The sequence below is a fragment of the Capra hircus genome, chromosome 26 (assembly GCF_001704415.2).
Source record: "Capra hircus breed San Clemente chromosome 26, ASM170441v1, whole genome shotgun sequence".
Lineage (NCBI taxonomy): Eukaryota > Metazoa > Chordata > Mammalia > Artiodactyla > Bovidae > Capra > Capra hircus.
This window is the reverse complement of record NC_030833.1, coordinates 30,812,416-30,832,568: the sequence shown is the minus strand read 5'-3', so window position 1 is coordinate 30,832,568 and position 20,153 is coordinate 30,812,416. Positions and strand designations below refer to the sequence as shown.

The following is a 20,153-nucleotide window of genomic DNA, read 5'->3' as shown; positions in this document are numbered from 1 at the left end:
ATAAGAGCAATTGGTTTCTATTCAAGGGAGGGGAGGGGTATGATTCTGGGGCAACCGCTTTGGTAACAATACCATGACTTAATAAGTCCTGGTTATTCTTAAAGATGCCAAGGTTTGAGACGCTGCTTTCTAAGACTTTCTTTTCTGTTTCAGGGTAATGGTCCTAGACAGTGGGAAGATTGTCGAGTATGACAGCCCTGAAGAACTGCTGAAAAACCCTGGCCCCTTTTATTTTATGGCCCAAGAAGCTGGCATTGAAAATACGAACAGTACATCGTTCTGAGGACAAGTCTTATGGGTTAGAGGACTATTTAGAGCATTTCTTATTTTTTGTGAAGCATATCATACATATGAAAGTGTGTGCTAAATGTATGTTTTAAAGAAGGATCGTGAGTGAACACCTACATCCTTACTAAGATTAAAAAAAAAAATAGTATTACTAGCAACATCAGAAACCCCCAATGATTCCACTTTGATCATTCCTCCTTGCTACCCACCCACTCTTCTCCAGAGAAACCACCATCTGAATTTTGTGATAATTATTCCTTTGCTTTTCATTTTGATCTTACCATTTTCCTTAAACAGATATCTTTTTTAAAAAAAACTTAATGTGAATGGCCTGACTCACACTGCATGTATTCTTGCTTCTTTTGTTCAATATTATATTTGAGATTCATCCATGTCCAAGCACGTAGTGAAGCTGCTTCATTTTCACTGCTCTGGAGTACAGCAATATGTGAAACAGGCCTCAGTTTATCCAAGTTAGGTTGGTCAGCAGTGGGGTGATTTCCAAGGTTTGTTGTTTTTCCTGTTATGAACAGTACTGCTGTGAGCATTCTGGCACCAACTCCTAAGACACGTGTAAGAGTTAGGCAGAACGTATAGCAACGGGAGGTATGCATAGGTTTAAATGCATATAGTAGGTAATGCCAATTTAAAACTGTTTCCCCCCAACCTGATGAGTGTGAATTGGTATCTCCTTGAGGTTTTTAAATGTATATTTCCCTGGTTACTACTGAGGTTTCCATATGTGGTGTCTGCTGGTTCTTGTGCATAGTGCTTTATCTTCTTGGATGCCTTGTGAACGTTTAAACTGCTCGATCTCCTAAGCATTTTTTAAAAAACTGAGGTATAGCTGATTTGCAATATTGTGTTAGCATTTTACCCGTGGACACGCTTTGAGGCCTGAATTGAATCTGAGCTCTCTTAAGAGGAACTGTGAACGTTTTTGCCTGCCACCTGGGGGCATTACCCAGAAACAATTTGAGTTAAATAGTCCAAGAGGTTTCCAAACATGGCTGGTGGGACTTCAGACCACAATCCTGTGTGAGAGCCAGCTTGCACAACGGTCGAGGTCTCCAGGTTTCAGAAGTCACTGGGAGCCTTGACACATGACCCTTCTTCTCCTTCCAGGCTTTCTTGTGTCACATTATTTTGGGTTCAACATACTCCTTACCTCCATTTCAGCGATGCAGTTTTGGAAGAGTTTTATTCATTCATCAATGTAGCCATTTGTTGACTGAGATGCTCAGAGACTTACACTTCCTAAACGAGGGACTTGGACGACTGCGAGGCAGGATTAGGAAGAGACTTCTTACTACTGTTTGCTGCTCCCATCAGCATCGCTCTAGCAATGCTCGTTTCCCCACAGCGGCAGTTTTTCTAACACTCATAAAACCGGGATGGTCGTGACAGCACCCGCTGAGCAGCGCCCCCTTTTGGGAAGTCTGGGTTTCAGTCTGAGGGCCTCCAACCTCTGCCTTTTTGTGCCCACGGGACTATGGGTCATGTCTGCTTTTGCATTTGCTAGCTCTCTGGCCCTTTCTCCAGTGCCTATGTAATGATTCTTCATGTTGTTCTGTGAACCTATGATTTCCGTCTCTTGCTTAACCAAATGGGTAGAACCTTGGAGATAATGCAGTCCAAGTCTCTTATTCTTCAGCTAGGCACCAGACTGAGAGTGGTTATATGAGATCCACAATCAAAACTTGTTTACGGCAGAGGCAGGACCAGAAACCAAACTCCTGATTTAATCTAATGATTCCTTTTTCTCCTCTAACGGGAGAGGGTTTTTCATCTACCTTCTCCTGTGGATGCATATACAAGAGAGGGGAAGCGCTCTTTTTTCTGTCATGCTGACTCAGACTCAGTGAAGGTGGTGGGAACCAGAGCAGCCTGGATCCAAACCTTTGGTGATGACTCCTCCCCTCCAAATCTTCTGTTAGCCTAGGACTCCATAACCCAGTCCGCACTCTGGACCCACTTACCATGATCACTCATTCCTACTTGCCTCCTGAAGTCCTCTTTTTTGCTTGCCCTTGAAGTATTAAGATGTCCCTGGTTTTGTCCTTGACCCACCTCCCCCAGTTCCTCTCTTTTCTCTGTAATTGATTTCATACACTCTGTGGTCTCAACTTCTACGCATACAATTCTCATTTCTAGGCTCTCTTGCTCCAGTGTTGAGATTCATATATTCCGCTGCCTCTGGCACTATCACCTGGGTATCCTTCAGGCATCTGACAGGAGAATCACCCTACTCTGACAGATGCTCTTCTTCCTCTGTACCTTCTAACTCCAGTGCTGACACCACTGTCCACTCGGTCCTATAAGATGAAAACCTGTGTAGCACTCTCGGGCTTTCTTTCCGGATCAGTCGGCCACCAGGTCCTTCCAGTTGCACCCCTGTTGCTCTTGCCGTGGTTCAGATTCTCCTCGCTGCCATCCTGGGCTAAGGGCATAGGCATCCTTGCCTCCAGGGCTGTTTTCCTCAGATACACCCAGCCACAGCTACCAGAGTGATCTATTATGAAAAGCTGACCAGGCTACTCCTCTGCTTAAACCCTTCATTCAATAGCAACCAGAATAAAGTTAAAATCTCCTAGTATGGAATAACAAAGCTAACATCCAATCCAATCTCATGTTAAGCTCCAGTGACATTAAAACACATTTAGGATCCGCTCGCACCCCCCGACCCCCCGACACACACAGACAACTACTAGCCTTTTCCTTTTCTATCCCCTCTGCTTGGAATCCCATGATTACCTCTAACTCACTAAGACATAGTAAGAAGTCATCTCCTGAGAGCCTTCCCTGATTCCGTCTCCGCTCAACCCCAGGGCTAGCTTCAGCACTGCAGTGGATTTTCAATCTGCGGGGCAGCTCTGCATCTGAAAGTCAGTTCCCCATGGGCTCCTCCAACTTAAGATTCTGCGTGGGAGCCCAGGGTACGGCCCTGGGCCGAGCTTCCACTAATGTGATACACCTGTGCCAGATATTGATTCAGGTGCTGGAGACACAGAGTGGGGGAATCTCTCCTGGCAAAAGTAACAGGCACTGTCGTCATTCGGGGTAGCAGTGGCGGTGACTACAGCTGGGCGCAGTGATGCTGCGGGATAGCGAGCACCATCCCTGGCTTCGAAGATTCAAATTGGCTTTCTTACCCTCCCAGAGGGCCAGTGAGCTACATACTATCATTTGAAAACTTCCTCTCTGCTTAAGTTAACGAGTTGGGGGGCTGTTGTTTACAACTAAATAATGCTCCCCAGCACACTTAATTTGCTTTTACTGAACTTATTATTTTGTTAGATAATTTTCTGTTTGCATTTCTCTACTCAGCTGTGAGCCTCTTGAAACAAACAATTTCTTACTGTTTTGTATCGCCAGTGGCTGGAATATAGTAGGTCCTCACTTTTTCTTTTTTTGGAAAATCAAAAAATTATAGATTTTCAAAAAAATCTTTATAAAAATATAGCAACAGGGTTGATGCACACTGGTGGACTTTAAAAATTAGCAAATGATATTACACAAACACTGATGATCCCTAAACTGCTACAACTTAGATTTAGTTAGCAAAAACCATATTCAACTATCAATGTGGATTTATGTTTTCCACATAGATTAGATACTAAACTGGCTTTTGGAAAGGTTTCATGGTGTTTGAAGACTAGACAAAAGTTGTAAAAATGCAGGAAAGAATTGGGTTGTAAGAACACTCCATTTTCATAGTATTCCTTTTTACTTTGTATGCAAGTAATTCGTGATGCTATAGAATTTAACTGTTTCAGTATAAAAAGCAACTGCTTAGGAAAGAAGTAGAAAAAAGGGGAAAAAAAGAGAAAAGAGTATACAGTATTTCTTTCAAGACTACTTTGGTTCTCAGTGAATGAATAGTTTTCCTTTCTTCAACTCTAAGTCAAGCCCTTGGTTGACCCACTGGTAGGTAGTGTCCTGAATGGACAGTCACCTTGGTCCTCGCCATGACAGCCACCTGGCCATTCTGCCTGATGACTGCTGATTTCAGGTCCACTTGTCCTCTGGATGTCCGGTTCCACCGGAGCAGCAGTCTTTGGAACATTTATCTGTTGCTCAAGTCCACAGCCACTTGCTCCTCTTTGGGGAACAACCTTAGTGGTATCCATCTATAAAGACTGTCAAGGTATTTTCTGGTTGTACCCCTGGTGCTTGGTGCTAACACCCTTGACTGCTGGCACCCAGCAGCAGGTCACTGTCATCTGGTTTGTCCGGGTTTACATTCTGGCATCATAAAGATGCCTCCTGGTTCCATAAACATCTGCTGGGCTGATCCATCTATTAGTTCCAATCTGTAAACAGTTCCACTTTGGCTAGCTTTTCATTTTCCTTCATTAAAACGTCTAAAGTTTTCTGCATACTTGGCTGTAGTGTTAATGGGCTGAACAGAATCCTTTTGTTTTACTGGAACCTAGAGTTAGGGGTATGGCACAAGGGCCAAATTAGGCCTGCTATTTTTATAAATAAAGTTTTTGCAACACAACCATACTTGTTTCTGTATTTTCTTTTTTTTTTTTCTGTATTTTCTATACCTGCTTTGACAGTGAAGTTGTGAAACTCTCTGGCCTAAAAAGCCTGAAGCACTTACTATCTGGCCTTTTATGGAAAAGGTTTGCAAATTCCTGCTCTAGAATCAAGTGTAGTCTGGACTGGATCCTGTTTCCATTCTCAGATAATTTGCCTCCAAAATGTCATGTGGCTCCATACCTGCAGCAGATAGAAGGGTCCCCAAAGATGTCCATGACTGAATCTTCAAAACCTTAAGGATTTACCTAACACAACTAAAGGGACTTCACAGATGTGATTAAGGATAATAAGATGGCAGACTGTCCGGTGAGCCCAGTGTTGCTACAAGAATCCTTATAAGAGAATGAAGATGATGTGATGACAGGAACACAGACATTGGAAGACGGTGTGCCACTGGCTTTGAAGATGGAGAAAAAGACCATAAGAAGCCAAGAAACATAGGTAGTTTCTAGAAGTTGGAAAAAGGCAAGAAAACAGATTTCCCCTGAAGACTCCATAAATAATGACCCCTACCAACCTTGACTTTGGCCCAATGAAACAGATTTCAAATTTCAGACCTCCAGAACCAACAATAAATGTGTCGTTTTATACTATTAAAGTAGTGGTAATTTGCTAAAGCAGCAATATGAAGCTAATACAATAAGTCCAAGTAGCTCTGATAAAATTGCTAATATTCTATAACTGAAGTCAGTTTAATAATTCATTGACCTTCACTGAATCCCACTGTAGTGTGAATTTGTAGGGGATTATGTCATCTTTAAAGTCCAGTGAGGGACTTCCCTGGTGGTCCAAGGAACCGGTCCCTTGGTGAAGATTCTGTGTTCCCAGTACAGGGGGGCTGAATTTGATTCCCGGTCAGAGAGCTAAACCCCACACACTGCAACGAAGAGTTTGCATGCTGCAACTAAAGATCAAAGATCCCACATGCCACAACTGAGACCTGGCACAAATATACATTAAAAAAAAAAAAGCTACCTTTTAAAGCCCAGATGGAAGTGGGTATTGAATTCAATGCTCATGGCTCTCACCCCTTGTATCAAATTGCAAAAATCTTATTCAGCTTAATCCTATTTGGATGTAAAGTTTTGATCTCACCTGAGAGATGCAGGAAGGTCCTTTTTTCAAGAATTGCAGTGATGCCGATGACAGGAGGCAATCATGAGATCAGGGATCTTTCAGCTTCGCTGGTGCTGGATCTGGGGAAGGGCTGCCATGGGGATGGATGAGAGCTTGACGCCTCTTGGAGTCCCAGGGGACACCCAGACAGGCAGATAGCCCTTGTGACACAGCCCTGCTGATTCTGTAGCCCCCGCAAGTCTGCTCGCTCCCAAGAAACGCTCCTGAGTGGAGACACTGCTTGCTCCTGCCACCACCCTCCTCACCTCTGGGAAAGCACTGTCTGCTCCTTCAGGCCACCTGTGAGTGGTGGTAAGGAGCAGATACTCCTCAGCAGCTTGCAAGGGCGGCAATCTGTTGTAGAAAACTCCCATACTGATACACGCAAAGCACTGCTGTGGATCTCCCCTGACAACCACAGTGGGCTGCGTGAAAGGAAACAACGCAAATTAGAGATTGGAGAGACGAGCCCTGCTCTGTGGGACTGAACCGCCTGTCTCACCCAGCCCAGGTGCAATGTGACAGCTTCATCAGTACAATGTACTAATAGATGCGAGAGTTTAAAATCCTGTGAGTTGGGCTTCCCTGGCGGTTCAGTGGTTAAGAATCCACCTGCCAGTGTGGGAGACACAGGTTCGATCCCTGATCCAGGATGATCCCACATGCCACAGAGCAAAGCCCATGCACCACAACTATTGAACCTGTGCTCGGGAGCACCCAGAACAGCCAAAAAAAAAAAAAAATCCTGAGAGCTGTAATGACCAGAGAGGTGTTATATGATACTCAAGGTTTCTCAGTCCTTAGGGCTAAGGTTCTGCAAGTGAAACACAATTCAGAGCACAACTATGTTCTTTTACAGCTTGTTTGTACTCCTAACCCTGAAACAGAATGGTCACAGAGTTCCAGCTTCACAGTTAATTAAAAGAGTGAAACAAAATTCAACTTTTATTAAAACCATGTAATTCTAGAGCTCACAGTTCACAAAAGTTTGCAGAATCATCTTATGAGTTCTCACAATAATCTTGAGAGGGAGGTCCGGAATCTACACATTATAGACGACAGGAGATTCCCACCATCGCTCCCTGTCCTCCGAGGACACTCGGGAGAAAGTATCACTGAAGAGCTGCCTCCAGGCAGGAAAGGGAGCACATTCATGACAGGAAGCAAGCAGGCAAACCGGATTTGGAAATTTCTGTTGTGTCAGAAACATATGACACCCTTTCCTTCCTGGTGGTTTTTTTTTTTTTTTTTTCTTTCGGTAATTCCTACTCTTCCAACGGTAGGCTTCCCTGGTGGCTCAGATGGTTAAGAACCTGCCTGCAATGCAGGAGACCTGGGTTCGATCGCTGGGTCAGGAAGATCTCCTGGAGAAGGGAATGGCAACCCACTCCTGTATTCACACCTGGAGAATTCCATGGATAGACCCAACTGGTGTGCTACAGTCTATAGGGTTGCAAAGTCAGCCATGACTGGGCAACTAATATACACTTTTCCAATAGTGAAGTCGCTCAGTCGTGTCCAACTCTTTGCGACCCCATGGACTGTAGCCTATGAGGCTCCTCTGTCCATGGAATTTTCCTTCACTTGTGGCTCAGCTGGTAAAGAATCCGCTGCAATGCAGGAGACCTGGGTTTGATCCCTGGGTTGGGAAGATCCCCTGGAGAAGGGAAAGGCTACCCACTCCAGTATTCTGGCTTGGAGAATTCCAGGGACTGTACAGTCTATGGGGTCACAAAGAGCCAGACACAATTGAGTGACTTTCCAATAGCAGAAAGTTCTATTTAAAAAAACAGCCTACACTGGTGGTTCTCAAGTTTAACGTGCGTACAAATCACCCGCAACCCTGACTCAGTAAGGTTAGGGTGGGGCCTGCATTTCCAGCGAGCTCCCAGGTTACACGGGTGATGATGCTGCTGGTCTGAAGACCACACTTAGAAAGGCAAGACCTAGCAGCCACTATGGAGAACAGTATGGAGGTTCCTGAAACATACTAAAAAATAGGGGGAAATGCGCAGGATACTCACCTGAAGGTACGCACAGGACGGTAGGCTGGCAAGGAGCACAGCCCAGCCTGCTCTGGGAGGAGCACCCACCGGCATGGAGGGGAAGAGGACGGTAAGCGAGCCTGGCTGCAGTTCCAGTAGGTGGAGCCCTTGTTCTCCCAGCGCAGCAGCAGCGGCTGCTCGCAGTGTGCAACCTCTGCCAGAGAGCCCTGGCAAGGTGGGGGGCAGCCTGAGCCAGCAAGGACAGGAGCCTGCTGAGCAGGGAAGAGACACGCAGCTGCCCTTCAGAGCAGAACCCAGGGAACTTCCTGGCATCTTCATCAGCCATGGACTGAAAACTCACTAAGGACACCTACCTTGTCTGGTTTGCACTACCCAGGCACAGGCGGCTCAGCTTGCAGCCTGGCCAGCACCTCATCCTCCTTACGGTACATGCAGTAAATGGGAGAACCAGGCCTTGCAGCCCTGCTCTGCCGTTTGCTAGCTGTGTGGTCTAGAGCTACTTGCTTAACCTTCCTTTAACTTCCATTTGTCATCTTCAAAATAAACAGTGATATATTAAAAAAACAAAAAAATAAAAATAAAAATTGGGCTTTCGTATGACCCACCAATCCCAATTCTGGGCATATGTATCTGCAAAACACAAAAACTCTCGATTCAAAAAGACACATGCACCCCAATGTTCACAGCAGCACTATTTACAAAACAGTCAAGACCTGGTAATAACCAGTGTCCACCAACAGATGAATGGGTAAAGATATGGTGCATACATACAACAGAATGCTACTCAGCCACAAAAACAGAATGAAATAAAGCCATCTGCAGCAACACAGAAGGACCCAGAGAATATCATATTAAGTCAGAAAAAGATGAACATCATAGCATATCACTTATACGTGGAAACCAACAAAATGATAAACTTATTTACAAAACAGAAATAGACTCACAGACATAGAAAATAACTTATGGTCTACCAAAGGGGAGAAGGGGAGAGATAAATTGGGAATTTAGAATTAACAGATACACATCACTGTATATAAAACAGATAAACAAGGACCTATTGTATTAGCACAGAGAACGAAAGTCAACATCTAATAACCTATAGTAGAAAAAAATCTGATATAGATAACTGAATCATTTTTCTGTATACCTGAAACACTGTACATCAACTACATTTCAATAGAAAAATAAAAAAGCAAGACCTAGCAGACATGTTAAACAATACTTATCTTCTCATAAACTTGCTCCCATCCCAATGATCTCCCCTTTAAGGATTCCATCATTTCTCTAATTTCATATCTTTATAGGATGCTGCTTTTTTCCATTCACAAGCAATCTGAAATCTAAGCCAGTTAATTTTTTTAAATTAGATTTTTCTGACCTTTGATCTGTCCTCCCCTCAAATCATCCCACTATCATTAAGCTTTCCTATAAACAGGCAATCTGCTTAGGAAGCTTAGGTAACAAGAGTTTCTCATCAAATCTAATTCCTTGATTTGGACCTCCGGGGCTCTTTAGTTTATTGTCTGCTATGTGCCAGGCACTGTCCTAGCACTCTATGTATTAACTCATCCCACCCTTACCACAACTCCATGAGGCAGATAACAAGTATTATCTCTATGTTAGATAAGGAAGCTGAAGCCCAGGTTGGGTAAGTTGCCAAGGTCACAATGCACTTGAGTGTCTGAAGTCAGTCTGGCTCCAAACAGGGTGGAAAGGCTCAGCCTGACTCAAGTTTAGATTCAGGCTCCATCAAAAACTTGATGTTAAGATTTGGGCAGGTCACAATGTCACTGGACCCCATCTTCCTTCTTCGTAAAAAAAGTGAGCCTTGCTGGCCTTGTAAGCTTTCTCTCCAGAGTCTACCTTTCACCCACGTTCTCTATTCCTTAACAGTCTCAGGCAACTGCTTCATGGGCACCCCCTTGGCCAGCGCTCCTGCTACTTCTCCCTCCCAACACCCAACCTGGCTTGAGCTGCGGTCTGACTCTATGTTAGCTCAGCACTAGTGCATCAGTTTCCGTATCTGTAATGGCTGCGAAATACTTACCTCTCAGAATTCCCAGCTCTTCTACTAGGATTTTACTGCACGAAATGGCTTAAAATGCAGCATGGACATATTTTGAGTATAGAGTGTTTCTGCTGAAATCATATTTGAAAAGGAATTCCTGACCTGAGTTTCTTCACTTAGCCTCTCCCATTTCTTAAAATCTGAGCATCACTGAATCGTCAAGAAGGGACCCCCAGAAACATGAGAAGGTTCAGGCTAAACCAGGAAGAAAACCAAGAAAACATACTTATGGCCCTTGAAATGCTTTTATTTATAAAATAACTACTTAAATATAAACATCTCTAGGTATAAACACTATTCACGAGAGACTTTTGCGTTGCTGCCTTCTGACTGACCAGCAGACCCCGGGGTGGCCAAGGAGCCCCCGGGTGTCTCCTGACTCATGACTTTAAGGTGAAGGTGCATTTGGAGGAACAAGGGCTGTAAGCTGTTCTTTATGCCCTTTCTTGCAAGACAAAATTCATGATTTCCTGTTCCAAGGCAGGCTTTCAATCTGGGGCAGACCTTAAGAATAAGAGCCCTGCTCACATACAAACTTCAGGGGGGAATCTTAGTGTTAGGATCAGGAAACATCTTCCTGAGGTGGAGGAGGTACAATCAGGCACTTTAGATTCTGTTTGGCTTAGACCACGGTCTCTGAAGCACGGGGGCTGATGAAACAGAGAACGCTTATTTCCAACTCTAGGATAAGCTACTTCTGGACTGTTTACCCAGATTCAAATGAGATAAACGTGCATTATGGTCTCTTCATCTGTGGACAGTAGTGTGGAGGAAGGGGAGAGGCATCCAGTCTCCCTCTGGGCTGGACTGGCTTCAGCCCACTGCAGAATGAATCCCCCAAAGGGAACAGTGGGAGCTCCGATCCCGTTCTCCCAAGAAAGTCTATCAGCTATTCAGCTTCAGGAAAGAAGCCAGGAAAAATTACTGTACACAGACAGTATAGAGATGGTGTCAGCAAGGTGTGGAAGATAGCACCTAATGGGAAGTGAACCTTTCATATGAAAGTTCAGGGGAAAGGAAGATTCTAAACATTTTTTAAAAGGAGAAAGAAGTACTAGGTTGGCCAGAAAGTTCGTCTGGGATTTTCCATTGGATCTTACAAAAAAACCCAAATGAACGTTTTTAGCTGACTCAATAGTTGAATTTTGCCCAATCTGGAAATGTGGTGAAATAAATAAGAAAAAGATTACAGATGGCAGTGTTTTAGGGATGTTTAGAAATAAGGGGTGTGTGTGCAAATATGTGCCAGACACTGAGGTTTTGAAACACCAGATTTGGTACAATGTTGACAAACTTCTTGCCACATGCAGAGGCACAGCCTGAAAGGGCTCCCAGAGAATTCATCCAAGTTGGTTTCCGGTCAGTTGATCACGGAGCATGGGGCCACCCCACTCAATATGGCACAACCAACATCAACTTCTTCTAATGCTATAGCACAGCTTCTAGCATATACTGGATACTGGTCTTCTGATTGGAAATTTCTCATTTCCAAAGGCTGACCCCAGGACTTGCTTCTCTTCACGGTCACTGAATCACTTGCAAGCACCAAGGTCCATTTCAAATTCTAGAGATTCTAGTGAGCATCAAGGCTGACAACCCAATCAAAGAGAACAAGACTTATGCCCCACTGTGCCACAATTAAGCAATGTGGCAGGGCTAGTGTCTCAGGAGCAGGAGCCCTCTTGGCGGATACCAGAACCCTTCAGCAGAAGGAAGTGAAGGCAGCAAGGCTGAGTGGGAAGCAGAACAGGCTCAGGTGTACTCAGCTTTGCGGATATAATTGGATGGAACATAACCCTTTTTCCCATTGACTTCAGCTAACCACCATTCTGTATTTCCTGTAACATCTTTAAACTCTAGGATCTTGAGTCTCTGATTGGCTGACACACTCAGCTCATTTGGGTTCCGTGCCTTGAAGGTATAGACAGCAAAATAGACCTATGAGAGGGAGAGAAAGTGAGTTAGGAAATGGGAAACATCTGAGAGCAAAGCTACCCAACAGAACTTCCCAGGGTGATGGGTACCGTCTGTATCTGGACCATCCAATATGGCAGCCCCTAGACACATGGCAACTGAGCACTTGAAATAACAGCTAGTGAGATGAAAGAACTTAATTTTAAATGTTAACTTTACCTAACTTAAATGTAAATTAAATATGGCTGATGGCTACCATAATGAATAGGACAGCTTTAAAGAAAACCAAAATTCACTTACTCTTTCAGAGTTGCCTTAAAAGGGGAAAAAAGCTTCAGTCAGTAAGGAAGATAGATGAGACATGAGGACGCTCTTTCATACACAGAAATTCTGTATTTAAAAATCTTTACAAAACAACAAAAAACCCATATCTAATCCCAAAGGAAGAAAGGGTGCTCACTAGGTGCCCATAACAGGGCTAGCATGCAAAGCAAGGGTGGTGGTCAGTGATCAGGAGGAGGAACCATGAGGCCCGCAGGGGCACAGTGAACACACACCCAAGGGTGCTCAAGGGCTGGAGCTGATGAGGCCAGAACTGAGATCCTTGCACAAAGTCAGAATCTCAGAAAGGGTCATTTCCTGGTCCATGTCCACCAGCCCGCTGGTGGGCCAGAGCTGGGGTGTGTGTCCTGGGCTTGTCAGAACCACAGAGAGCTCGCCGACAAAGGTAAGACACACTTGGAGACTCATTGCTGCAAGTGAGCAAGGGCAGGTGGCCAGGGATTCCTCAGCTATGGATGTGAAAGTGGCTTTAAAATATGTAGGTTTAAAATGCTTATGATACAAAGAAGGGGCCATTACAAAAAGAACGGGAAAAACTGAAACAGAATCAGAATTCTATTCCTGAATTCTAGAAATTTAGTTACTTGAATGAGAAGCTAAGTAGATGAGTTAAACAGCAGACTTTATACCAACGGAAGAATCACTGGAAGTGCATTGGAAGAGTGTGAAAAGCTTCATGGTGACACCTGGGAAACGCCCCACAACACTACAGCCTGCGAAATCAGCCACCGAAGGTCCAGAAGAGTGGGGCTGCCCACTCTCACAGCACTGAGCTTCTGGAAATCCTTTAAGGATTTATCTGCGGGCCCATCTCCAGGGTCACCCCCGAGCCGGGTCAGGCCTCGCCCACTCCTGAGAGCTCACCACCTGCATCCACACGCAGCGCAGTAACCATGGAAACCGAGCGCACTCACCTGGTTGCCTTCCGCCTCGCTACTCTCTGGCTGTTCATGTCTGTCATCCAGAGACAGCGCTGTTCTTGCGCCTGCTTTTAGGAGGTCTCGACCCTGCCCGTTACGCCCTGACATGGAGGAACCAGCCATTTCTGGATGCCTGGAGTTTCGGGAGTTCCTCAGGGTAGGGGCAGGCTGGGGAAGGTCTCTGACCGCATCGCCCGAGTCCCACGGCCTGTGCTGGGAGGGGGAGTCTGGGTCCGAGGGGCATCTGGAAGGACTGCCCTCTGAGTTCAAGGATGCGCTGAGAGTTCCTTGGTCAAATTCTGTCTGGGAAGATGCATCTGGAGGCTGTTTCTGGCAAGGCCCTGAGCTAAAGGACACAGCCATGCTGCTGGGGTTGAAGGTCAAGGTGCCGCCACTGTTCTGCCGCCGTGGCAACCTGGGGGAGGAGCTGCCGTGCTCCGACTCGGTGGAGGAGTGGCTGCCCACGGAGGCGTCGGAGTGGCTGCGGCGCGCGTTGTAGGGCTTCAGGAAGGAGCTGTACACAAAGCCCTTGGTGACTGCGGGGAGGAAAAACAAACACCAAGAGCTTTTCGTGGGAGGAGCCGGGAGGAAATCAGCAGAGGAGAAACTATGGCTTAAGGTCAATACTGAGAGGGAATAAGATGTCAGGAGATGAAGAGAACAGACATCATCCCAGGGTGCAAAGCGGATGGCAGAGACCCACTGTGGCTGTCGGTCTAACAGGTGAGTGACAAGGGGCTTTGCTGAGAACTGAGAGACAGTAACAAAAATAACCACACGCCTGAGCATGAGCAGATGAAGACATTTTAACAAGAGTGCCAAACTATGGGAGCAAAGGTAAGGGGAAGACTTCACTAAGGATGTGTTCAAGTCCATAGAGTGTGGTTAAAAAGGATTTAAAAACCATCCTCAGCCTGACAGAGCCCCTCCCATATGCCTCCCTGCCCTCTCCACCCCTGGTTTAGGAATGTGGTGGGAATACTGAGAACTAGAGTAGGAAACTGCTTATATTAGAATACACACCAAACACGTGTTCATGTCAATAAATTTCCTACGATGAGGACAGAGAGGGCCTGCAGCTAAAACCTTTAGCACAAATTAGGAACTGAGATCTCTAACCTATAGGAAGCACGGTTATAATACTGAATAAGAAAGAATTATCTGTTAGGCAGGGACCTGGAGTATGTAACCTCCACTGGAGCAAGGGTCATCTCTGTCTTGACTGTCAGTGTGTTTCATGGACCTGAAAAAAGCCAGCTTGCATTGGTTCTCTTTTCTGAGTGATGGCGAGAAGTCCCCTAGGCAGACAGCAAGGGGTGGAGGGGCTAAGAGCTGACCCGGATGCTGCGGGCTTCCTGCTACGACTTTACTCATCAGGACTGTGGAGCTAGGAACCCAAGGACAGAGGAGCTCACACAGTCTGCATCTTCCCCAAGAGGCCATCGGTCTATCAGTGGCTCTCACCTGCCATCGCCCTGGGGGCCCCTTCCTTTGTCCTGCCTTTCCCACTTCAATCTTTATTATTTGGGGTAAGCAGAACAGGGGGCTGGGAAAGGAGAAAAAAAATCCACAAGACACTTTTAAAGAAACTGAGAAATATTAAAATTTTCAGTTCTCATGGTATGAATACAGGTTGTTTATTATAGAAGCCACAATCCTTCTCTAAAACATTCGGGGCCAGATGTATTATGGAATTCAGATTTGGAGATTTAGGACTGGGTCAACACCCCATAGTCAAACCCATTCAGGTTTCTGTAGCAAAACATGACTAGTCACACCAAAAGGGAAAAAGTAAGGGTCATAAACAGCCTCTCATCATCTGTTCAGGTTTGTCACCAAATGAGTTCAGATCACGGGAGGTTTGGGCAAATTAGTTCTTTAAAAAAAAAAAACCTCTGATTTTCAAAGCTTTTCAGATTTTGGAACTGTGGAAAAAGAATTATGGATTGGCATTATTCTTTGTATTTTACAAAAACAATTCTGTACCCCTTCCCTACCCCAACTCCCACCAGAAAGAAGGGGGGAAAAAAGCTGTGAGCTGTTTTTAAAGTCATTTCCTAAATAGTCATGAGATAAAATTATGTTTGGGGGGGAGCCAAAAAATCCTATCTTACAAGTTTTAAATTCATATGTTCACAAAACACATGTAAAGAACTTATGGTTCACTCAGCGATGCAGAGGGCAAAGGACCCTTCAGGCAGGATTCAGTGCCTGTAAATGTAAAACAAGGCATCTTGCAAGTGAAGTAATTCGAGTCTTCTCTGAAATTTTTCAAAAAAAAAAATAAAAAACTGGTTTTGCTCTGTAATGACTTGAGCATTAGATGGAGAAAACTTTTAAGGTTTGGCTAAGATCAAGTGGTGGCTCAGACGGAAAGCATCTGTGTACAATGTGGGCGACCTGGGTTTGATCCCTGGGTCGGGAAGTTCCCTGGAGAAGGAAACGGCAACCCACTCCAGTACTCTTGCCTAGAAAATCCCATGGATGGAGGAGCCTGGTGTCCATGGGGTCGCAAAGAGTTGGACACAACTGAGCGACTTCACTTTCTTTTTCCCTTTAATCAAAGGCTCTCATATTTTCTGCTGGCCTACACAGGACTCAGGCACAGCCCAAACCACTCTCTTCCTCATTTAGAGTCATGGTAATCTGTGTCTGGGGCTTCTCTGGTGGCTCAGCAGTAAAGAATTCGCCTGCTGGAGACACAGGTTCGATCGCTGGGAAGGTCCCCTGGAGCAGGGCATGGCAACCCACTCTAGTATTCTTGCTTGGAGACTCCCATGGACAGAGGAGCCTTGCGGGCTACAGTCGATGGGGTCACAGAAAATCAAGACACAACTTAGCGACTAGAAAACAACAATCTGTCCTCTACTGTTCTTACCTCCGTTGTCAATCAGCCAGCGGTTCTGACTGCCCATGGGGTCCTTCTTCTTGATCACACCCACTAGGTCACCTTCCAAAAGTGAGACATCCAGGTCCTGGGCTGCATTGAAGTTCCGTTCTGCCTGGAAGAGCTTTTCAGGGGGATACCTTGCCAGGAGTGAGGCTCGAAGTTCTTCCGACTGGAGCATGTAACTTGGCTGACAGGAAATATGAGAGATACCATCAGCTAAACCCCTCCCTGGCTGTTACCCCAGTAGCTGTATGTAATCACGTATGTTGTCAGTCTCAGAAACGGAGGCAATGACAGCCAGCTGCTCCCAGCTCCTATCACATGCTTTTGCACTGAGTCAGCCTGTGTGGCTGGGGAAAACCATAATCTCTTAGGTCATGTTTCCGTGCCTTTACAGCTAGAGTAAGAAAATGTAACACATCCTTAGTTTTAGCTCTGTTATCCTGTGATTAAAATATGTGGTTAAACTGCCACCTAAAGAATCAAAATATCTAAGTGATATGAGTAGGTCTCCTTGTAGTCTGCTATATGATTCTAAACAACTGAGACTTTCTTTATCTTGGCTTCTCATCTCTAAAAACAAATAATATTCATAAAATAAGAGAAAGTAAAGTGATAAAAAATGTGATACTTTTTTTAAAGATCACTGGAGACAGAAATGGCTACCCATTCCAGTATTCTTGCCTAAAGAATCCAATGGACAGAGGAGCCTGGCAGGTTATAGTCCATGGAGTTGCAAAGAGTCGGACTCGACTGAGTGACTATCACTCACTTTAAAATCATATAAAAATTTTTAAAATTATTTTTTAATTGAAAGGTAATTGCTCTACAGTCTACGGGATTATATGGGACAAAAATACTGAAGCAGAGACAGATCAGCAGTCTTGTAGATTGTGACCCCATATGGTTTACCCTACTTTTCAGAATGTAGAACTGAGTTCAAAACGAAAATAAGTCCAGGTAAAAAGTGATCAGCCAATAACTACCTGGCAGTTTATCAGATGATAATTTTTCCAATACATGATCAAAAATAGGGAGCCTGGCAGAATTAACATATCCTTAAACCAGTTCCCTTAACTGACTGACCAAAGTATTAATATTAATCCTTTATTAACGCCTTTCACTGTAGAGACTAGGCCCCAAGAATGCTTTGCAGAGGAAATTTGAAGTCTGTACCAGCTGGCATACTGCTGGTGCGTAGTGATAGTAAGTAAAGAAAGAGCACATGACAGATTTGAACTCAATAACCTTTGTTCTCCAATTATTATAAAATATTTAAATTCATTAAATTGTTAATTGGTAGAGACAGAGCTGAGTCAATCAATAACGTTGATGATAGCTTACTCGAATAATGCTTACCATGTACCAGGCTAACACCTAAGTGCTCTACATACTTTAACTCATTTAAATTGCAAAACAACCCTATGATGCAGCTAGAACGATTATTGGTGCTTTAGACATGAGGAAACTGAGGCTCAAGGACACAGAGTGAGTCACTGTCAGAACTGTGATCTGAACCGAGGTAGTCTTGCTCAGGAGTTCACAGCTTAACCACCAGGCCATATGAGCGTCGCTGGTTGCACTCACCATGCCGAGGAGCGGCTTTCGGGTGGACTGGCGGTCCATGGTTTTCCTCTCAAATGGTCTCTTGGTGGTGGGAAGAGACTCTGGGAAGAAGGTGAAAACCTGGAGCTGCTGCAGGACCCTGCTGTGCTCCTCGTGGAAGATGGCAATCAGGTTCCCCTCCCTGCCGGTGACTCTGAGTAGCTGGAGTCCATGCACAAGATCAGAGACAGAGGGGAGAAAAGAACACACGTAAAAGACCCCAGGATTGGCACAGTCTCCTTGAAACTCCTCAAGTGTGAGCCACCAACACTGTAGCCAGGGGGCCGCAGGCCCAGCGGCCCAGCTCCTCCAGGGTGGCTCAGGGTGGAAAGAGACCATTCAAGGCCATGGGATCCCCAGCACCGTCAAGGCATCAGGAATTCCAGTTCCCAATGGGCTTGACCCAGTGACACAGTTAACCTGCCTAGCTTAATAATGGCTTGACAATCCTGACATGTATTGCCCAAAAAACTTGGGGAGAACCTGGGAGTCCCCTTCTCCATGGGGAGGGAGGGTCTCACCGAGAGCAGTGGCTTCAGTTGCTCCAGCGCCTGACGCACAAAGTCACAGTGGGCCTCGGCGTAGCCATGCACGCAGTTGCTAAAGAGGCCCTGCGCGTACTGGTGGAACTTGGGCAGCTCATCTAGCAGCTGGGCATTCAGGGCCTCATAGTTGTTCCGTGCCGACTGTAGCTCCTCCAGGGTTTTCTTGTCCTTCAGCTTCTCCGCCCGTTCCGTACAGTTATAGAAGTCCAGAAGCTTGTCGAAGCGTTTCTGCACCAGCTTGTGGGGTCCTGTGAACATGCTCAGTAACTGATTCAGGGGAGAGATGACCAGCCGCTCTGTCCTCTCTTTCTGTGAAAAAGAGAAAGGCACGGTGTTCAGTCTCAAAGTTGTTATTCTTAGAACACTCTCCAGGTGGCTTTTGTTACATCCTGGACCACCTGCTTTACTCCAAGCTAAACCTGTGCAGATCCAACAGTGTTCTGCCTACCTGATACCAGATGTCTGCACACAAAGCTTCTCAGCTTGTAACTCTTCACCCAACAATCTGCACACACCAAAGAGTATGCAAAACAGCTCCACAGTTGACAATAAATGCTCAACTACATAAACATAATGTTGCATTATAACCCAGATGTGACCATCTATCTGGTATCACTTATGTATACATGTCTATACATAGCCTGAATTTAACTTAAGGTTTAATTGTTAAAAATAGAATTACCATATGATCCAACAATCCCACTCCTGGACAAATATCCAGACAAAACTATGATTCAAAAAGATGCATGCATCCTCATGTATTCATAGCAGCACTATTCACAATAGCCAAGACATGGACACAACCTAAATGCCCTTCGACAGATGACAGGATGAAGAAAATGTACATAAACACAGTGGAATACTACTCAGCCGCAGCAACATGGATGGACCTAGATATTATCACACTAAGTGAAGTGAGTCAGAAGGACAAACACTGTATCATACCACTTATATGTGGAATCTAAAATCTGTCACAAAACAAAATCTGAGACAGAGAACAGGCTGCTGATTGCCAAGGTAGAAGGGGGTGGAAGAGGGAGGACATGGAAGTTTGGGATTAGCAGATGCAAACTGTATATACAAAATGGATAAACAACAAGGTCCTACTGTGTAGCACAGGGAACTATATTCAATATCCTGTGATAAACCATAAGGGAAAAGAGTATGAAAAAGAATATATAAACATACACACACACACATATAAAACTGAGTCACTTTCCTGTAGAGAAGTAATTTACACAATATTGTAAGTCAACCATAATTCAATAAAAAATAAAAAGATTTAGTTGTTACATAAATCTGGGGTACAGAAACTTTCACACACCCATCATATCTTCTACTCATAACTACTTAATAATTGTTTTCACTTTTCAAAGATTTTTGTCTAATTCTAAAGGGATAGATATCAAGGGCGCAATATAGATGCAAAAAGAACATAAATAGGTACTTACTAAATTTTTACTAAGATGCTACTGTCAGAATACCTGTAAGCTTCCCAACTATCATGTTTTCTTAGCCTCAAGCATCCAGAGACCTCCAAGATACTATCAAACCCCATTCATTTCTATTTAGGATCTCTCTCTCTCCATTTAGAGTTTCCCAAGCAATCTGACATTTAGTAGTCTTTATAAAGTAGTTTGTGCCATTTCAAAGATCTACTTGTTAAACTATTAACTGTGCCGAAATATTCCTTTTAAAATCATTAATCCTTTAGTTGTTTTCTTTTGGTCAGTTATCAACAGTGATACCAGACTAAATTTCCTAGTTTTCCTTTGTCCCCTGAAATTGGGCTGGTCACTAGCTATAAAAAAAATCTCTTTGCACATATGCAGGTCCTACGTGTCCTTTTAGCTGACTGACTGAAAGCCACATTCTGAATATAAAATCCTTTAACTAAAGGGCACTGGGACT

General features: G+C 44.6%; 2 protein-coding genes across 3 annotated transcripts in view; one reads left to right on the top strand and one right to left on the bottom strand.

Moving 5' to 3' along the window:
- Positions 1-4,795, top strand: part of ABCC2 (ATP binding cassette subfamily C member 2) — a 73,358-nt gene extending 68,563 nt beyond the window's left edge. Inside the window, exon 32 of the mRNA XM_005698320.3 lies at positions 154-4,795. Within this exon, the coding sequence (XP_005698377.2) occupies positions 154-283 (130 nt within the window). The 3' untranslated portion in view covers positions 284-4,795. The remainder of the gene's footprint in view (positions 1-153) is intronic.
- DNMBP (dynamin binding protein) overlaps positions 10,256-20,153 on the bottom strand; it is a 114,041-nt gene continuing 104,143 nt past the window's right edge. For both annotated transcript variants that reach the window (XM_018041450.1, XM_018041451.1), the window contains 5 exons: positions 18,219-18,551; positions 17,680-17,859; positions 16,081-16,279; positions 13,197-13,738; positions 10,256-11,964 (listed from right to left, as the gene is read on the bottom strand). In XM_018041450.1, coding sequence (XP_017896939.1) covers positions 11,779-11,964; positions 13,197-13,738; positions 16,081-16,279; positions 17,680-17,859; positions 18,219-18,551 — 1,440 coding nt within the window. In that variant the 3' untranslated portion in view covers positions 10,256-11,778. The remainder of the gene's footprint in view (positions 11,965-13,196; positions 13,739-16,080; positions 16,280-17,679; positions 17,860-18,218; positions 18,552-20,153) is intronic.